Source organism: Mauremys reevesii, linkage group 2, assembly GCF_016161935.1.
Source record: "Mauremys reevesii isolate NIE-2019 linkage group 2, ASM1616193v1, whole genome shotgun sequence".
NCBI lineage: Eukaryota > Metazoa > Chordata > Testudines > Geoemydidae > Mauremys > Mauremys reevesii.
This window is the reverse complement of record NC_052624.1, coordinates 36,078,845-36,096,262: the sequence shown is the minus strand read 5'-3', so window position 1 is coordinate 36,096,262 and position 17,418 is coordinate 36,078,845. Positions and strand designations below refer to the sequence as shown.

The 17,418-nt window shown below is 41.5% G+C and overlaps 1 protein-coding gene across 7 annotated transcripts in view; it reads right to left on the bottom strand.

The window, feature by feature from the left end:
• The window catches only part of PIP4K2A (phosphatidylinositol-5-phosphate 4-kinase type 2 alpha), a 194,382-nt gene that overhangs the window by 158,996 nt on the left and 17,968 nt on the right, over window positions 1–17,418 (bottom strand). The window contains exons 2-4 of one of the 7 annotated variants that reach the window (XM_039523543.1): window positions 16,594–16,661; window positions 12,228–12,301; window positions 11,505–11,605 (exon numbers count right to left, since the gene is read on the bottom strand). The exons of 2 other annotated variants lie outside the window; for them this stretch is intronic. In XM_039523543.1, the coding sequence (XP_039379477.1) occupies window positions 11,505–11,552 (48 nt within the window). In that variant the 5' untranslated portion in view covers window positions 11,553–11,605; window positions 12,228–12,301; window positions 16,594–16,661. The remainder of the gene's footprint in view (window positions 1–11,504; window positions 11,606–12,227; window positions 12,302–16,593; window positions 16,662–17,418) is intronic. 4 more of the 7 variants (XM_039523540.1, XM_039523544.1, XM_039523541.1 and 1 more) reach the window with 4 other exon arrangements.

The following is a 17,418-nucleotide window of genomic DNA, read 5'->3' as shown; positions in this document are numbered from 1 at the left end:
AGCAAAGGACAAACTGGTCCACAAAAGCACTCAAACTATGTCAAATTTTGCATGTCTTCAGTGGTGAGCTCTACTCTGAGCATCGGCCTGTTAATACACAGCTTGCTCCAGCCTATTTCTATACTAGTTACAAGATGCTGCAATTGACCTATATGAAAACTTTGTCAGTATGCCAACTCACCTAGTCCCCTTCACAACAACAAGTAACAGAAATAGGTAATCTAAGAGCAGGAAGAGCAGCCGATTGGAGCTAGCTGGTGGGGGCTTAGAACCAGGGTGAACTGGCAGCCCCCACCCCCATCAGCTCCCCATTCCCCTAAGTTTGCTGTGCAGCAGCCGCCCAGCAGGCTATCAATTGCCAGCAGTTCAGCTGTCCCACTCCCCACTGCCATGTGCTGCTCCTGCCCTCTGCCTTGGTGGCAGGAGCTACTGTCTCAACTTGCTGATCTATTTAAAAAGGCAGTGTACTTAGAGCGGGATCAGCATACTTAAAGGGGCAATGCACATCTCTCTCTCTCTCTCACACTCACACACACGAGTCTCTCTCTCTGTCTTCCATGCTGTCTCCCCTCCCTCCATTCGTGCTGCCTTGTAGAGTGTGAGGCTACATTAACAGTGTGTTAACCCTTGAGGGCTCAGCCAATTGCTAGTTCATCATTTAGCAGTAAGGCATTCCCTGGGAAATATCCCACCCTCTGACTTCCTCACCTCAACCAAGCTTCACAATCATCATGGCTGTGTACCGGTACTAAATTGTTTGTTTAAAACTTATAGTGTGTGTGTGTGTCATATCTATATCTATACATATAGATATCTATATATAAAAATAAAATATAGTCTCTTGTCTGGTGAAAAAAAATTCCCTGGAACCTAACCCACTTTATTTACATTAATTCTTATGGGGAAATTGGATTTGCATAAAGTCGCATTTTTAAGGAACGTAACTACAATGTTAAGTGAGGAGTTATTGTATGTAGTAAACTGAAGCGGTAATATTACTCCCAGAGAGAATGGACTTTAGTATCCACATAGAAACGGAAAGGGAGATGGAGCTAACACAGCAGCAGGAACATAAACAAACACACCAATAGGCCATTAAACCAGGTATCCAGTCATCGTTAGATACAGTACTTTAGACAAAAGGTGTGACGCTCCCATAGTGCCCCTAACTGCGGAGTTCTACATCAAAGGTAAGTTTGTCAACACAGCTGATCATACTTCCTGAAGCACAAGAACTAACCTTTAGTTTTATCCTAGATAAATTTTATCCTAGACTCGCAATCCTGCCTTAACCCACTGGATCATAATATGGTCCAATCTTTGAGAGTCTTGCTAGTCTATATGCTTCCATTTCCTGAAGCTGGTGGAAAATAACATTCTAATCTTAGTTTCATCACCATATACAATATCACTCTTCTGCTGTACTTGTTCAAGAAACATCCAAAACAAGGACATGTCTATTGATGAGCAATACAGTGGAAACGATAATCAAGTCTAGAAACTGCAAGTACATGGGGGTTTCTCATTTCACTTTGAAGATGGAGTACATATGCAAATGTAGAAGCAAAACAAGAACTTAGTGCCCTGAAGTTTACACAGATTAAGCTCATCTTAAATATATTTTTAAACTATACTTTTAGCATAATTTTCAAGAATAGTGTAAGCTTTGATCTTCCAGTATTTAAGATAATTACCAGTAATTTGCTTTTAATTACTATTTCTCAATCTTCCACATTGTATAAAGGAGCTACTTTTTTGCTGTCCACATATAGATGGGCGACTGCTCTGAATCCCCAATAGTTCAGAGCCTTCCCAGTCTATTTATAACTCAGGTAAAGTGAATGAATTTAATATTAGGTCATAAACATACACAAGTAGCTTTCATTCCAGTTATATAAATTACTGGTCTACCCTGTGTATTATTCCTTAAAGTCCAAATTGCAATGGCCTTTCTAAAGCACAGTGGTCACCCACTTGAATTAACAATGGTTCTTATGAACAGTGCTCTTGGTGAATACTAGATGAATTTAAGTGTAGCACCATGTAGGTTTTTACCATACTTTCTTGGTTTTTGTTGTAAACATTTCCCTAAAAGTTTTCCCCTATAAAGTTTTAAGTCTGAGCCATTCTTGGCACTTAATTTTGTTGTTTTTCATGGCATTCAAGCATCTTATCAGATGGCTTCATTTTGCATTCATTAGTAAACTACTTTAAAAAAAAAACACCACAAGGAAAAGATTCATTTCATATCTTTCTCTGACCACACACATGGACAAGCAACTATACACAAAGTATAGTCAGAGATACAAAATGCATTTAAACTATTACAATCAATGTTAAAAGTTGATTAGTACATGCTGCCAAAGTTCTAAAGAAAGTCAAACCACTCAACTGGTGAAGTCACTGACTAAGCACTTTGAACCAGCACAGTCATGTCATTTTGAATGAACTAAATTTCATTTAGTTGAAATGACTGGTTCATTCAAAGTTAAGAAACCACCTGGGAGTTGAAAAAGCTGGAAAGCTTGTTTTACTCTTCCAGTCAATGAATAAACATACACAAGGAAGAGACTACTTGTTTCAAAAACCTTGAAAGACACCACTGTGACAGTTTGGACTCCCCTGTCCGGGATGCAACCTGATGTACTGGGGTTTCACTGACCCTGCCTGGTCCACTAGCCTGTACTCCTCCTCCGTTTTGCTGAATCAGGCTCTCCAGCCTCTGGCAGCACACACATGCAGGTAGGGATGCACCAGCTGTAGAATCACAGTCTCCCCCAACAGCTTTCTATGGGAAGACTCAACTAGAAAATTGCCAAGACTCAAGTGCAGCTCCCTTCTGGGAGATACACCCAAAATAATATTGTCTTGCACTGTAGAGAAATCTATACAATGTAAGCTCATGAATTCGCCCCCTCCCGCAATGTGGAGGAAGATATGCACAACTTCTTGCCCACCCCTACCCCGCAGTTATAAATTGCACAAACTGGGTTTTATAACAAACAAAAACAAGTTTCTAAACTAGAAGAGGCAGATTAAGTGATTATAAAGGATAGCAAACAGAACAAAGCAGATTACTAAGCAAATAAAACAAAACACACATACTAAGCTTAAGATCTTAAAGAGACTGATTTCAAATAAATTCTCACCCTAAATGTTGCTTTTGGGCCGGTTGCAGAAATTCTTGAAGATTAGCTACCCTGCTTGCAGCTTAAATCTTCAGACACCATATCCACAGGCCAGATCCCTTTTCCAGCCTGGCTCAACTCTTCCCCCTTTCCCTTTGTCCTTGTTCCTTAGGTGTTGCCAGCAATCCTCCTGGGTGGGGATTCAGTGAAGAGTGAACCCAGATCAACTTACTCCCCAGCCTTAAATAAGATTTACATAAGGCAGGACTCTTGTTTCCCAGTCTTGAGCTCCCCCTCCTTTTAATGGAAAATTACTAGAAGTCCAAGATGGTGTTTAGTACCATGTGACATGACCACCTGACCTAGTAGTGCCACTGCAACGTCCCAGGATGCCTCTCAGGAAGGAGAGAGGTTAGTCTCTTCAAAGTCTTATTGTTTCTTCCTAATGACCCATCAAGGCAGATGGCCTGTTGTCTGGTGGGTGTTTCCCCAAGTACACACCCAGTTATAATTGTTACATAGTCAATATTCCTAACTTTAGATACAGAAATGATACATGCATTTGAATTGGATAATCATATTCATTAAATTATAACCCTTTCAATGATACCTTGCAAGACCCATCTTGCATCACATATCTGTTATGCCATATTCATATCATAAGCATATTTCCATAAAGATATGGGGTGTAATGTCACAACAGCGACCAGAAAAGAGAGGTTACTTGCCTGTACACTAACTGATTGCATATGGACAATATCTCAAAAAACAATTATTGTAGAGGTAAGCACCCTCTTTGTTCAAATTCTAGTCTGTATAAATATTCCACAGTTGGTCTCTCTCAAGCATTAGCCCCCATTGGGAAAGGTACAAGGAGTCTGAGTATGGACTGTAACAAGGATCTTCCAAATCTTGCATCGTCCCTGGTTGCATAGTGCTTTGTGAATGTATGTACAGACAACCACTTTGCTGCTTTGCAAATATCCTAACCTGGCAGTTCCGCTAGGGAAGCCATGGAGTACGCTTGTACTCTGCCAGGTGACTGCCTGCCCATTAGCCAGTAAAAATGTCCTGATGCACTGGGCAATCTAGTTTGATGTCTTCTATGTTGTCTTCAATTTAAGACAGAAATAGCATGCGAGACTTCTGGAAGTATTTTGTTCTGTCCAAGTAGAACAAATATGGCTCTGCGCACGCAGCCTCTGTTCCACTCTTCTTGCATGAGGCCTGGGGAACAATACAGTTAAGTGGATGATATTGTTGTAGATTTATGACACCACCTTAGAAAAAAAAACTGGGATGCAGTTTTATGGATACTTCGTCCCTCTGGATGATCATATAAGGTGGCTCTGCCATTAGAGCCTCCAGCTCCCAAATTCTCCTGGTAGACATACATTCTACCATAAGACCCAACAGCCTGAAATAGAATCTTACTCATGTCAGGGTATGGGACTAAATGGCTGTCAACCCTCCAAGATGGTTTGGAGTCTCCAGCAATTAAAGATTAATCTTTAATTAAACTGTCATCTAATTAAACCTCCAGGAATATGTCCAGCCAGAGTTGGCAACCCTAGACTGCGGGAAGAAGCAGAAACTGCAGAGTCTGAAACCTCTTAGTAGGTAGACAGTCACCATTTCTGCACTGATTAAGAACTCTGGTGTTAAATGTGCATTTCTTCTTCTTCTTCACCAGCAGGACCAGACGAATGAACAGTTGGATAATGGACATGACGACAGTCCCAGGCCTGAGATTCTGTGGCCCCTAGTCAGCCAGTAATCCAAGAACTGGATGACTATCTGAACCAAGCAGCCATCACAGCAAAGTAGTTTCATAAATACATGGGGCACTGTGGAGACCCCCAAGGGAAAAACCTGATATTGGTAGTGATTGTTGTCCAAAACAAACCTCAAGAAGCACTTGTGTGCCAGGTGTACCACAATGTGGAAAATATGCATCCTTCAGGATAAGGGCAGAAATCTGTCTTTTTGACCAGGAAAGGGAAGGGAGAAGGATGATAATGGACAAGAGAACATCATAAGCCTAAGATTCTTGACATAGGTTTTCAGACCTCTGAGGTTTAGTATTGGCCAAAGCCCCTGTCTTCTTGGGAGCAAGGAAGTACTTTGACTAGAACCCCCTTTCCCTCTACTGACAGAGAACCTCCTCTAGAATGCCCAAAGCAAAGAAGTACTATATTTCTTGTTGACTCAGGCTCTCATGGTAGTGGTCTCTGAATACAGACTGGGAAGGCAGGGGGCGGGAGGGAGAGAAACCAAATAACATACATAACCTCTCTGGCTCACCTCCAATACTCAGTGGTCTGAGGTAATGCTGGACCAGGCCTGCTGGAACTGGGCAAGATGGTTGTGGAATTAATGATATGCTCTTCAGGGGCACTGAATCAGGCCTGCTGCCTGGCTGGCACCAAAGCAAGGTGGTGTGACAGAGATAGGCCCTTGAGAAGAAAGTCCACCGGGGTCCTCTGCCTGCAGCAGGGGCCCATGCAGCCTGTACTGGAAGAACAGAACAGCAGTTGTTGCTGGAAAGGCTGGTGTTTGAAGTGCTATAAGCAACTGAAAATAGGAAAAGCATTAAACAGCCTTAACTCAAGCAGCATTACCAGTTTCACTTACAGTAAACTTAAGGTTATGACATGTCCATTTAAGGAAATGGAATGTCAACCTCAATTTTTAATCTTGTAATGGAGAAAAAAAATCAGATTTTTAGTTATTAATTTTAGGAGATTACTATGGTTTGTCCAGAAAGGCTTTAAAAGTCAGTCTGCATTTCCAGTTTTGTTAGTTTCAACAAAATTTTACTCCTGGGACATTCTGCACCAAAAAATTTAAAATTCTGCAAAATTCTGCATATTTTATTTGTAAAAATAATGCTATATAATCACGCCAGCTTCAATTATTTTGGTAATTTATTTCAAAATACCTGTCAGTAACTATGTCTGTAACGATACGAACAACAACAAAAATTCCCCTTAGGAGCAGAGAATTAAATAAACCCCTACAACAACCCAGTTCCTGTTTCTCTGCCCCCTCCACTCCAGAGCCCTGCCAGGGGGAAAGACACTTGCAGCCCCAAGGCCCCCAGAGCTCAGCTGCACCCCCCCCCAGCCCAGACACTCTCACCTGCTCTCTGCCAGAACCCAGCTACAGTGCCCCCCCAGCCCAGACACTCACACCTCCTACCCCAAATCCCAGCTGTGAGCACCCTCCAGCCCAGACACCCACACCCTCTACCCTCCCAGAGCCCAGGGATCCAGAGGAAGAAACAGCCTGACGCTGGGTCCCAGGCTTGTACAGAGTTTCCTTCATGTCGCTTCCTTCCTTCAGGGCATGCTGGGAACCCTCCAGCTCCCTCCCCATCTCCCCAATAGTGGTCTTCTATTTGCGACCTGGGCTCTGGGGGGGTTTAGTGGCCCCTAATGGTGGCCAGCAGCTCTGCAGCCCATTTCTGCAGGGGGGGGAAGGAAATTTTGCACAGAACATTAATTCTGCACAAATTCTGCATTATGAATTGGCACAGGATTCCCCGAGGAGTAAGTCAAAATCCTATATTAGCATTTTTAATTGTGTGTGTTTCAAGTACACAAAATACAAACAACTTATGGCAGAATCTCAGTCGACAGAGACAAGCCCCTAATCACACAGAGACTGCATGAAATATAAATGGACACCACACAGAGTTCAGATAACATTTGATCCTCCTGCAAAAAAGTTAAGCTTTTGTGAGAAACAGGAAGTTTTTGGAAAAGAGTTAGCCTACTGCAGATGTGTCAATAGCTTCAAAGGCGTAGTGCATAAGTATTATCACTCCCACATCCCAAATAAAACTACGAAGATCCTGTCAGGTTTCTGTTTGAACTTTCAAAAAGAGGGAGTTTCAACACTGCAATGAATTTTCCTTAATGAGGAGTCAGTCCATCTTACTTAGGCACATGAACTTATTTAGTGATGTCAAAACCAGTCATAAAAATAAGAGGTTAATGCAATAATGAATCAATCAGAGAAGAGAATTTCTTCATGAACAGAATACAATAATCAATGTAGTACAGAGGCTTATATAACAAATGACAGCATCAATACACATCCTTTCAGCAACAGTGCACTGACAGTGATGTGACTTATTAGGGAATTTAATGCAACATTGAAGCAATGACAAGACCAGGTCACCGAAAACTAAACCCTATCTCAAACCTTAATATAATACAGTACATAACTAATTGATGCCATTGTTGCCAACACTATGGCTATATATAGTTAGCACATGAAACATTCTGTTTGATTTATGAGACTTTTAAATAAAGATTTTTCAAGTTATTTTCATTTAGGACACAAAATCCAAGTTCTACATGCCTGAAAAAGTCTTGCTTGTTACTAGTTGTGATATTTATTTTAACAGATGTTTACAATAAATATTCCTTCACTTTTTCTAATTTGTTGCAATCATGTTGGTACATTAGTCACCAACTTTTATTTTTAAACATGGAAAGACTTCAAAAGGCAATGTTACCTCACTTCTTAGATTACTCCTGAAGTCCATGCAGTTGTCAGCAGATTTTAAATGTCATAGTATGATTTGATTGTAATTTCACTGACTTATTTCTGAGAAATAAGGTCTCTAGTAGAAAATAGCAATATGTACTGTTGTATGATACATAGTGCAAAATGCGCACATCAAAAATATCTAATGTTCAGATAAATTAACTGGTTATGAATACAAGTGGTACATAAACAAAACTGTCCACGTTTCTACCTAGAAAGTTGATGTAATCCATTATATCTACATCTCACCCAATAAGCATGACTCTGGCTCGATCTTCTTGAGAACTTTTAACAGCAACAATGTTGGTGAGATACACAGAGAAGTCTTTTCATCCAGGAGACAAGGAATGCATCTCCTATGAATTAGGGATCGAGACCTCCCTCTGTAGCAATACCCAATGCATTTTTACATTGGCTGGTGAGGTAAACAGATCAACCTTCAGGACCAACCCCAAGATAAGAATATCTTGTGAAGGACTCTGGAGTTCAGTTCCCATTTGTAATTTAATGGAAAAAATTGTCTTCTGAAGTTGCCTGCCATGATGTTCTGAATGTGTGTGCGGTAAGAAGCTGAGATGACCATGTGGTTAGCTATACACCAATTCCAGAGTTTTATTGCTTTAGCACAGAAAAATGATGAATGTGTGCCTCCCTGACAGTTGATATAATACTTGCATGCCACATAGTAAATATAGTGACAGTCTTCTATTTGATTAGCAGTAGAAAGTGTAGATAAGGATTTTGGACAGTTCTCAATTTCAAAGGATTGATGTGGAGAAGCTGCTCTTATAGTGAGCATTTTCCCTGTACCTTGAGAGGTCCCAGATGTAAAAGCAGAACATCTGATGATATCACTACAGTAGGGGGAAACTGCAAAAATGGAACACTTGTGAAAGTTTGGTCGTGCAAACTGGCATGCTGCACTACACAAAGATGCAAGCTGATGTGTCCTAGCAGTTGAAGACAATCTCTTACTGTTACTTGAGGACTGCCCTGAATCTTTGAGATGAGAATCTCTGGTGAGAAAAATCTGCTGGATGGTACGCTTTGCCTGTTACAGCATCCAGGGAAGATCCTATGAAATCTAAATGCTGTAATAGAGTCAAAACCAACTTTGAGGTTGATTTGAAGGCCCAGGCTGTGAAACAGAGAACACATGATCTTTACTAATATTAACACTTCCTGATACAATCTGTCCTTGATCAACCAATCGTCTATGAATGGAAAAACAATTATACCCAATGTGCGAGAGTGGCAACTACTGCCAGAATCTTTGAAAATACCCTCAGTGCTGAAGATAGGCTGAAAGGGAGCGCACTGTATTGGCAGTGCTTGTTTATTAGAAAACGAAGAAACCTTTTGTGTGAAGGGTGAATAGTGACATTAAAGTGTGTCTTGTAGGTCAAGAGTTGCAAACCAACTTCTCATGAAGGAATTATTGCTGCAAGGTTTAACGTTCTAAATTTCTGTTGCTTTGCATATTTAGAGAGCTGAGGTCTAAAATTGGCCTTTTGGGGAATCAGTAAATACTCTCCTTCCCATGCTGCACAGGAAATGGTTCTATTGCTCCTAAATTTGGAAGAGAGGTCACCTCTTGCTCTAGCAATCGATTGCTGAAGAGGGATAACGAGGGACAACGTATAGGAGGAATAGATTTGAAATGGTTAGCGTTACCAGGTGTTATGGCTTCCAAAACTCATTTGTCTGATGTTATATGCTCCCATGCATCCTGAAAATGGGAGAGGTGGCATCCAGAAGTAGGGAGAAGGGCAAGATGTTGCACATGTAAGACTTTGTTGGTTGGATAGCTGAGACTCTCAACCAGGGGTTTCCAAATTGTGGTACGCGTACCCTTGGGGGTACACAAGACATCGCGGGGAGGGAGATGAGGGAGAAATTGTGTAATGGTGGATTTTATTTATTATATTTTCATAATACGCTACTCAGATGAAGCTTTAAAACTAGGTGAAAATTTGTTATATAAAATACAGTACTTAATTTGCAATGAGAACATGGATATACAGAGACACGGATGTACAGAGCCCTCACCTCCAATCACTATACATCATGGGTTCAGTTGCTTAGGAAATGTCCAGTCTAACTGAGCTCAGAACTTCGGGGGAGGAGGGGGCGGTTTGGTTGTATACATCCCACTATAACTATATCTGTACTTAACAGTGAAATATGGACAGACGGCTAAAGACGGGTAGTGTTAAGAAGAAAACAAAGTATCAGTGATGAGAAGGGTAGGGATACACAGGAAGCTGGTAGATCAGGGGTTCTCAAACTGGGGATCGGGATCCCTCAGGGGGTCGCAAGATTATTACGGGGGAGGAGGGGTCACGAGCTGTCAACCTCCACCCCAAACCCTACTTTGCTCCAACATTTATAATGGTGTTAAATATATTAAAAAGTGTTTTTAATTTATAAGAGGTCACACTCAGAAGCTTGCTATGTGAAAGTGGTCACCAGTACAAAAGTTTGAGAGCCACTGTGGTAGATCTAGAAGAGGGTATGCAATAAGAAAAGTTTAGTAACCTCTGCTCTAGACCAAGCCATCAAAACTAGAATAGGTAGGGGAACCCCACACTGAAATTTGAGAGTCTAATGAGTCCTTGTCCACATTCTCTAAGGGGGGAGACAGCTGTTCGGCTTACAGATTAGATGAGGGCAAGTGTGGTGCTCTATGTGACAGAGGGATCAGTGTCAGAGCGTCTTGACACTGAGAAACCCTCAGCCCTAGTTAACAGAGGATACTCCAGCTCAGAAGATATTATCAGATCTTTAAGGTATCTAAACTCTTGAAGTACCGATAGTATCAAAGATTGGACTGAGTGGGATACATGTGGAGGATAGCTTCGGTATCAATGCAGCTGGTACCGAGCACTTGGTATGGGATTCTCTCAGTACTGTAGGTAGGTGAACAGTCTTTGGTACCACTGATTTTCTTGTTATCAGTACAGAGTGTTAATCAGTGATAGGCTTGGTCTCTTCAACCCTGTCTCTGCCACTCTGCATACAGGTATCCACACTCGGTACCAAATGTGTCTTAGATAACTGACTCCTCTTCACCTCTGTGGTACCGGCCTCACTCAGAGCCTGGGGACCTGGTCCCTTGGGACCAGAGGTTCCATAGCCTTCTTGTGAAACCGTGACCGAGAGCTTCTTGGAGATTTACTCCTTACCTCCTTCTGCTTAGAGGCAGATATAGATGAGGACTTTAGTACTGTAGATCAGTCGCTCTCAACTTTTCCAGATTACCTTACCCTTTTCAGGAGTCTGATTTCATCTCACTTAAAAACTACTTGCTTACAGAATTAGACATAAAAATACAGAAGCGTCACAGCACAGTATTACTGAAAAATTGCTTATGGTTTAATTTACCATACAATTATAAAATACAACAATTGGAATATAAATATTGTACTTACATTTAGTGTATAGTATATAGAGCAGTATAAACAGGTCACTGTCTATATGAAATTTTAATTTGTACTGACTTTACTAGTGTTTTTTATGTAGCCTGCTGTAAAAGTAGGCAAATATCTAGACGAGTTGATGTACCCCATGGGAGACGTATTCATACCCCTGGTTGAGAACCACGTCTGTAGATGTAACTGGCTACCTCTCTACCAGTCTGTGGTGACTGATATGTCGATGTAGACAAGGCACTAGCTATACCGAGAAGTCTATGTGGAGGGGATACAAAGATGGACATAAATCTTGCTCCATCATTAGGAGATTAAACTTAATTTCTCTATTTGGGGTGGGGGGGGGGGGGAGATCTACCCTTGAAGAAAGTGCAGATCTTGCACTTACAGGGCATATGCATATCACCAGGACAGCAGAGATGCTGGGAGTGTCCATCACTTATCGGAATAGTCTCCTGACACAGAGGCACCTCTTGAATCCTGAGAACCCTGGCATTCCGAACAAAAACAAATAAAAATGTAAGCCTCGAAGGGGAAATCTCTTAACTACATAAATAGCTCTATGAACAAAAAGGTGTTTTTTTAAAAAAAGGAAAAACAAAAGGAAAATTGTTCCAACAATTATAATACTATAAGGTAGAGAAAAAGCTAAATATTAGAGAACAGGCACACAGCAGACTATCTTGGGCCAAAGGCAGCTGAGAAAAAACTGAGGATGGTTTGCCTGTGCAGCCACATATATCCTAGGCAAGGGGCACAAAATTGTGGACTGCATGCATGGGCTGAACGAGCACGGCTACAAAAAGTCTCCAATCAAAGACACAGGGCGCATGCGCACCTGAAGTGGAACACCCACAGGGTGCTACCTGAAGAACAAAGACTTTGCTCCCAAATGTAATGCTCAGTGAATGCAGCAAGCCATGTGGTACCTTTTAGGATATCATAGATCAAGACACTTCAAAAACATACCCTGAAAGCCCTCCATAATGCTGGTATAGTATGTCAGCATGTCATCTAGTGCTGAGACATTCCCACAAGAATATGAAGTCTAATTCGTTTAAAACAATATCTGAACAGAGATTACTCCCCCATTGAACCTGTCACTAGATACCTTAAATGACCTTGGAAACTTGCAGACAGATGAACTCCTTGCTCCCTCACCTTAGGTGTGCTGCCCCAATGGAGCTGTAGAAAAAAAACAGAAATAGAGCACCTCATATTGTTTGTGATTGTTGCCCATAAAAAGTGCACTACTCCCATATGTAGCCATGTTCTAGATTTAAAAACAACATTTCAACATACCAGAAACTCAGAATTAGATATTATCTTTCTTCAGTCCTACGGTCAACATGATGGTGCATAAGTAGACACATATCCAAGATATAAAAATTGTTGGTAGCAACAGCTGTAGTTAATATTGCCCAACAATTTCTACAGTAAGCAATTTTTCTAAGTTTTATAAAACTTTGCCAAATTTTAACTATTTGTACTGAAGTTTTCCCATGCTTGCTCTCTAAAAGCAAAAAATAAATTCAGCTGAAGGTAGGAAGTGTTTGCAGAAAAAACAATTCAGAAGATTCTTCTGACAATGAGGTGTAGGTGGGTGTTCTGTCTAAACCTTATCGCAGTCTCATCCAGAGGAATAGATAGAAACTAATTCCCAACTCTTAACATTCCTCTGCTGTCTAGCTTTGTAAGCCACCTGAAAAACATTGCACTCCCCTCTACTGGTTGGTCAGTGTAGAGGATAACAGCCTACTACTGTGACCATTTACTCCATTCAAAAAGTAGAGGTCTGTGGTATAGGTCTAGAAGTTCTGGTTTCTAATCTTATTGATGACCCATGCAATGGATCAATATTGTGTCACATGATGTCATTTGTTTTCTCAGTTTGCCCTTTTAAAGGGGAACTAGGAAATACTTTCTTCCGTATTTTTTGTATGTAAAGGTTGAAAAACAAGCACTCAAAAGTTTGGAAATGCCAGAATGAATGTCACTTGTGCACCATTAATTCAGCCCCCTTATGCAAGTGACTTGTGATGCAGTCTTTAATTACATGACCACACACAATTTGTTCTACAGGACCCCAACTTCACTCAGTGCATCAGGCAGAGAGTAACAAGAACAGAAAGGACATTACATGCCAGAAGTAGAGCCCCGCGCGGATACAGAATTTGTATCCGCATCCAATACATGAGCAGCAAACATGGCCTGCAGCTATAAAGCAGATATCCGCAGATTTGCAGGGCTCTAGTCACAAGAGACTAGGACCCAAGGGAGCTGTATTCTATTCCTGGCTCTGCCACAGACTTTTTAGGTGGCTAAGACTGCCAATGCATTTGCAAAAAGTGAGACAAGTTAAGGTTTCATGGACAATGTTGCTTCTGGCATTTCTTAACTTTTGAATACTAGACTTTACAGTCTTATCATTCGAGGTATTATATACAAAGGATATCTAGACTCAATAAGAGACATCTCCATGGTATTATATACAGAGATCTTTGTTGATATTTTTGTGGGATGCTAGGTCAAAGAAGTGGGTTTTGTATTTTAGCCCTTGCTCATAAAAGCAGTAATTTGAATATTATGCCTTAATAGAAATGCTACCTATATAGTCTTCCTAGCCTCAGCTGAACTTTCACCCCAGGGTCCACCTATCATAACAGAAGAAGGATGTTTTGTGCAACATATTTGCCTGTAGAGAGGCTCTAGGCATGTACATAAACATTAAATACCTGTTGATACATAAGTGTTGTAAAGCAATTAGGGTTGCTACACAACACACCTGACAAACCCACAGAAGTAAGGAAGTGAAAAGTTAAGGTGCCAAGGAGTACTTGCCCTTTACTCCTCCAACCACAAGCACACATCTTACCACTATCACAGCTACTGTACACCAGACTAAGCACAAGTTTAAATCTGTTCCTCTTTCCCACATGCCTCTATCAAATTATTCACTCCTCACTCACGCCATTAGTAGTTGTAGATGTTTGATGTAATATTTGGCTGTGTTGTGAAAGGGTAGTTTGGGAAAGGATTGTGTGCAAAAAGTCTGTCATGAAGAGTAATGCAAGGCTGGTATCCCTAGGAGGCAGAGTAATACGTCATTCAGAGTCCTTTACTGTTATAATTCAAGGCATACCTTACTGAAAAAAAGTACACATTTCAGCCTCAGAATAGAAATATTGTCCAACACTTAATAATTATTTTGGCCTGTAGTATAAATATCCATTACACAATTACTGTATTAAGTGAATTATATACCAATGATTCACTATACATAAACAGTTACACTGTGGCTGTACTGCAACACTCATTAATGCAATATGGCAACATTGTTTCTGAAAAAGTGAGCTAAATCCATATGCTAAGCTTCATGTGTAGTTTCAAACAGAAGCCATCTGCATTGTGAGCACAACTAAAGTGAACAGTAATCAAAACACACTGAACATGGAAGGTCCCAACGCAAGACAAAGAGGCTTTGTCTATCATCTTTCAAACTCTGCTTTGTTAGAGATATGCAGATGAAAATTTTAGCTTCTAATACTGAAATAAGCTCCCTGGAAAAGGATTTTTGGTATTTTTTGTCACCATACACACACAAGAGCATTGTGGATGCAATTCTACCCTATAACTATGGAATAGTGAAATTTAGTTATACATTAGAGTCATTTCACAGCAACTTAGAATCAGTTTTGAATGCCTTTGAAATTGAAATATTTTGTATTGGTATTGAATATCTACCAACTGCAGACATATACCTATTTTTTTACCATACTAAGTAGACAGCAGGAACAAAATTTCAGGGACAACACTTAATACTAACACTTCTTGCAATTCACCTGTGAAAGATTCAGTGGCTCTCTATGAAACATAACAGAGACAGAGTGTGCATTTTTTAAATATAAAGATTCTGCCCTATGATGTGTATCTGCATCCTATTAAGATTTAGCTTGATCAGGCCAAAAAGCCAGTGTTATATGCCTTGCTCGTCATTAAGATGCTGTAAACTCATTGGTAAGGCCCCACCAAATTCAGAGTCCATTTTGGTCAATTTCATGGTCATAGGATTTTAAAAATCATAACGAGACCTAGGGTTTGCTCATTTATAACTTTGATTTAGTTGACATGTATGCAAAGCCTCCCAGTAACAATGCCCCTTGTTGGCTATAAGTCAAGTATCGAGCAGGAACAGCAACTGGTGGGGAAATTTTGGGGTGGAAGAAGCTGGGGGTAACCTCTGTGACCACTCCCTACATGACCCCACCCCTAGCGCGGGACCTCCCCACTCTCCCCATCCCATCCCTTCCTGCCGTATCTGGGGAAGGCCAGGGAGGATGTTTCTGGCCTGGCTGGAGCTGCTCCATCAGGTTGGGCAGCATGGCCGCAGCCTGTTCCAGAGGGTCGGGCGGCACGGCCGCAGCCTGCTCCGGGCAGGGGGAGCGGCGAGGCCAAGCGGCACGGCCGCAGCCTGCCAGCCCCAGAGCTGCAGCTGCTTTGGAGGCTGAGGGGAGAGCAGCGTGGCCAGAAGCAGAGAGGCTCTGGCCCCGCATCTTCCCTTCTGGCTCTGCTGGCTGTGCTGCCTCTCCTTGCTCCCGCTGTTGAGGGGAGAGGCGGTGTCCCACCTCTCCCTCTCTCTAACCATTCATAAGTCAACCCTCTTTCTACTAAAAAAATTCGGCTTATGAACGAGCATATACGGTACTCTGAAAAAATCAGATCCTGGGCATCTGAATGAGGCACACAGAATTAGTGGATTCTTTTGACCATAATCTCAGTGCCTCTGCTTCCCATCTGTAAAATGAGGATACTACCACTCCTTCACTCCACATGGACTCAGGTGCTATTGTAATGAGCACCACAGAAAAGCCAATGCAGAAATTAATAATTCCATCTTCAGAGCATGGTTTGAATAGTGTTCAATAAATAAGGCCTAGGGCCACACATTGAACAATGAGAAGATACAAATATTGAATGACCCGTCCTCCATCCTGTAGTGGGCACAAAAGGTGTTACCCAGAGGTCATTGGGTCAGGAACATGAACAAAGCAGCTAGGGACACATGAGAGAAGTCAGAGTCCTTTCTCCCTCTCAGAAAGGCAACAGGAAGCAGAAGCTCCCAGGCTCAGACAATAAGCAAAACCTGGACCTGCGCATATGCGAGTAAAGACAATCCTTTGTAAGCATGCCTGCACTGCTTACAAGTCTTTGTAACTTAACTACCTCAGTTGAAACAAGCCACTTAGCATTTCTGAACCAAACTAAAGAAAGTCCAATTCTTGTTTCCAGTATGTTGGGGCCATGCCAGAGAAGTGTTCCAGACGGAGGTACTTGGGTCTTAAAGCAGCATGCCATGTTTTATTTTTGTCTTGTTCCCACTCCATTTTTCATGTGGCTATAGGCCTAGTCACACTTGTGCATGCAGCTCTGTCATATAACAGATGTTTACAAACAACCATTTTAAAATATAAACCAACCTGCAGCTGATTCCAGGCTGGGCTACTGCTGGACTGAACAAGACATGGATGATAGGCAGCAGAAGAGACTGGGGAAGAAATGCAGGACATAAGTCAGGAAGGAGTCATGACACTGGGGCAGGGACCAGCAAGGGATGGAGGGGCACATGGGAGTATTATCCAAAATTAATCAGCCCGCAAGAGAGGGCTGGAATGAGAGAGTTATACCTGGGTTGGACATGGGTTAGTGCAGGTAACTTAGTCATGAAGACTAACGAATGTCTGCAACGGGGAGCCCTGCTTTGGCAGACTTTGTAAGGACAGTTAGAGCAAGTCTCACCTCCTGCAGCACTTTGATAAACCGGTTTTTTTTAAAGGGGGGGTGGGCAGAGAAAGATTCTCAGACTGTTAAAGAGAATTAAAGTTGAAAAAAATGTTTCAAGAGACTCCAGCTAACACTCCAGAGGCATTCTTTACAAGAATTCTATACTTTTAAGAACCAATGTTGAAGTTCCATAAGGGACAAATAAGGGATTTGTTCAGCTCCCCTCTGCCATATAACCCTTCATCCATTACTACTCTATGAAACACACACAGCCCACACAACTATCCAACCCTAACTTTGCCCCTTGAAGTCTGGTATCAAGTATAGTATGGAGACAAACATCTCTCAAGTTTGAGGCAGCTCTCAGATTATTTACTGAGACAGACTGCGTGGCATACATTTAAAAAACTAGATTTAAAACAAGAAAGTCCATGCGAAGTTCTAGGTACCAAATCAATTAGATTTACGATAAGTTACATGGCAACTTCTGCTAGAATACAATGAAGAGAGGGAGGAGAAAA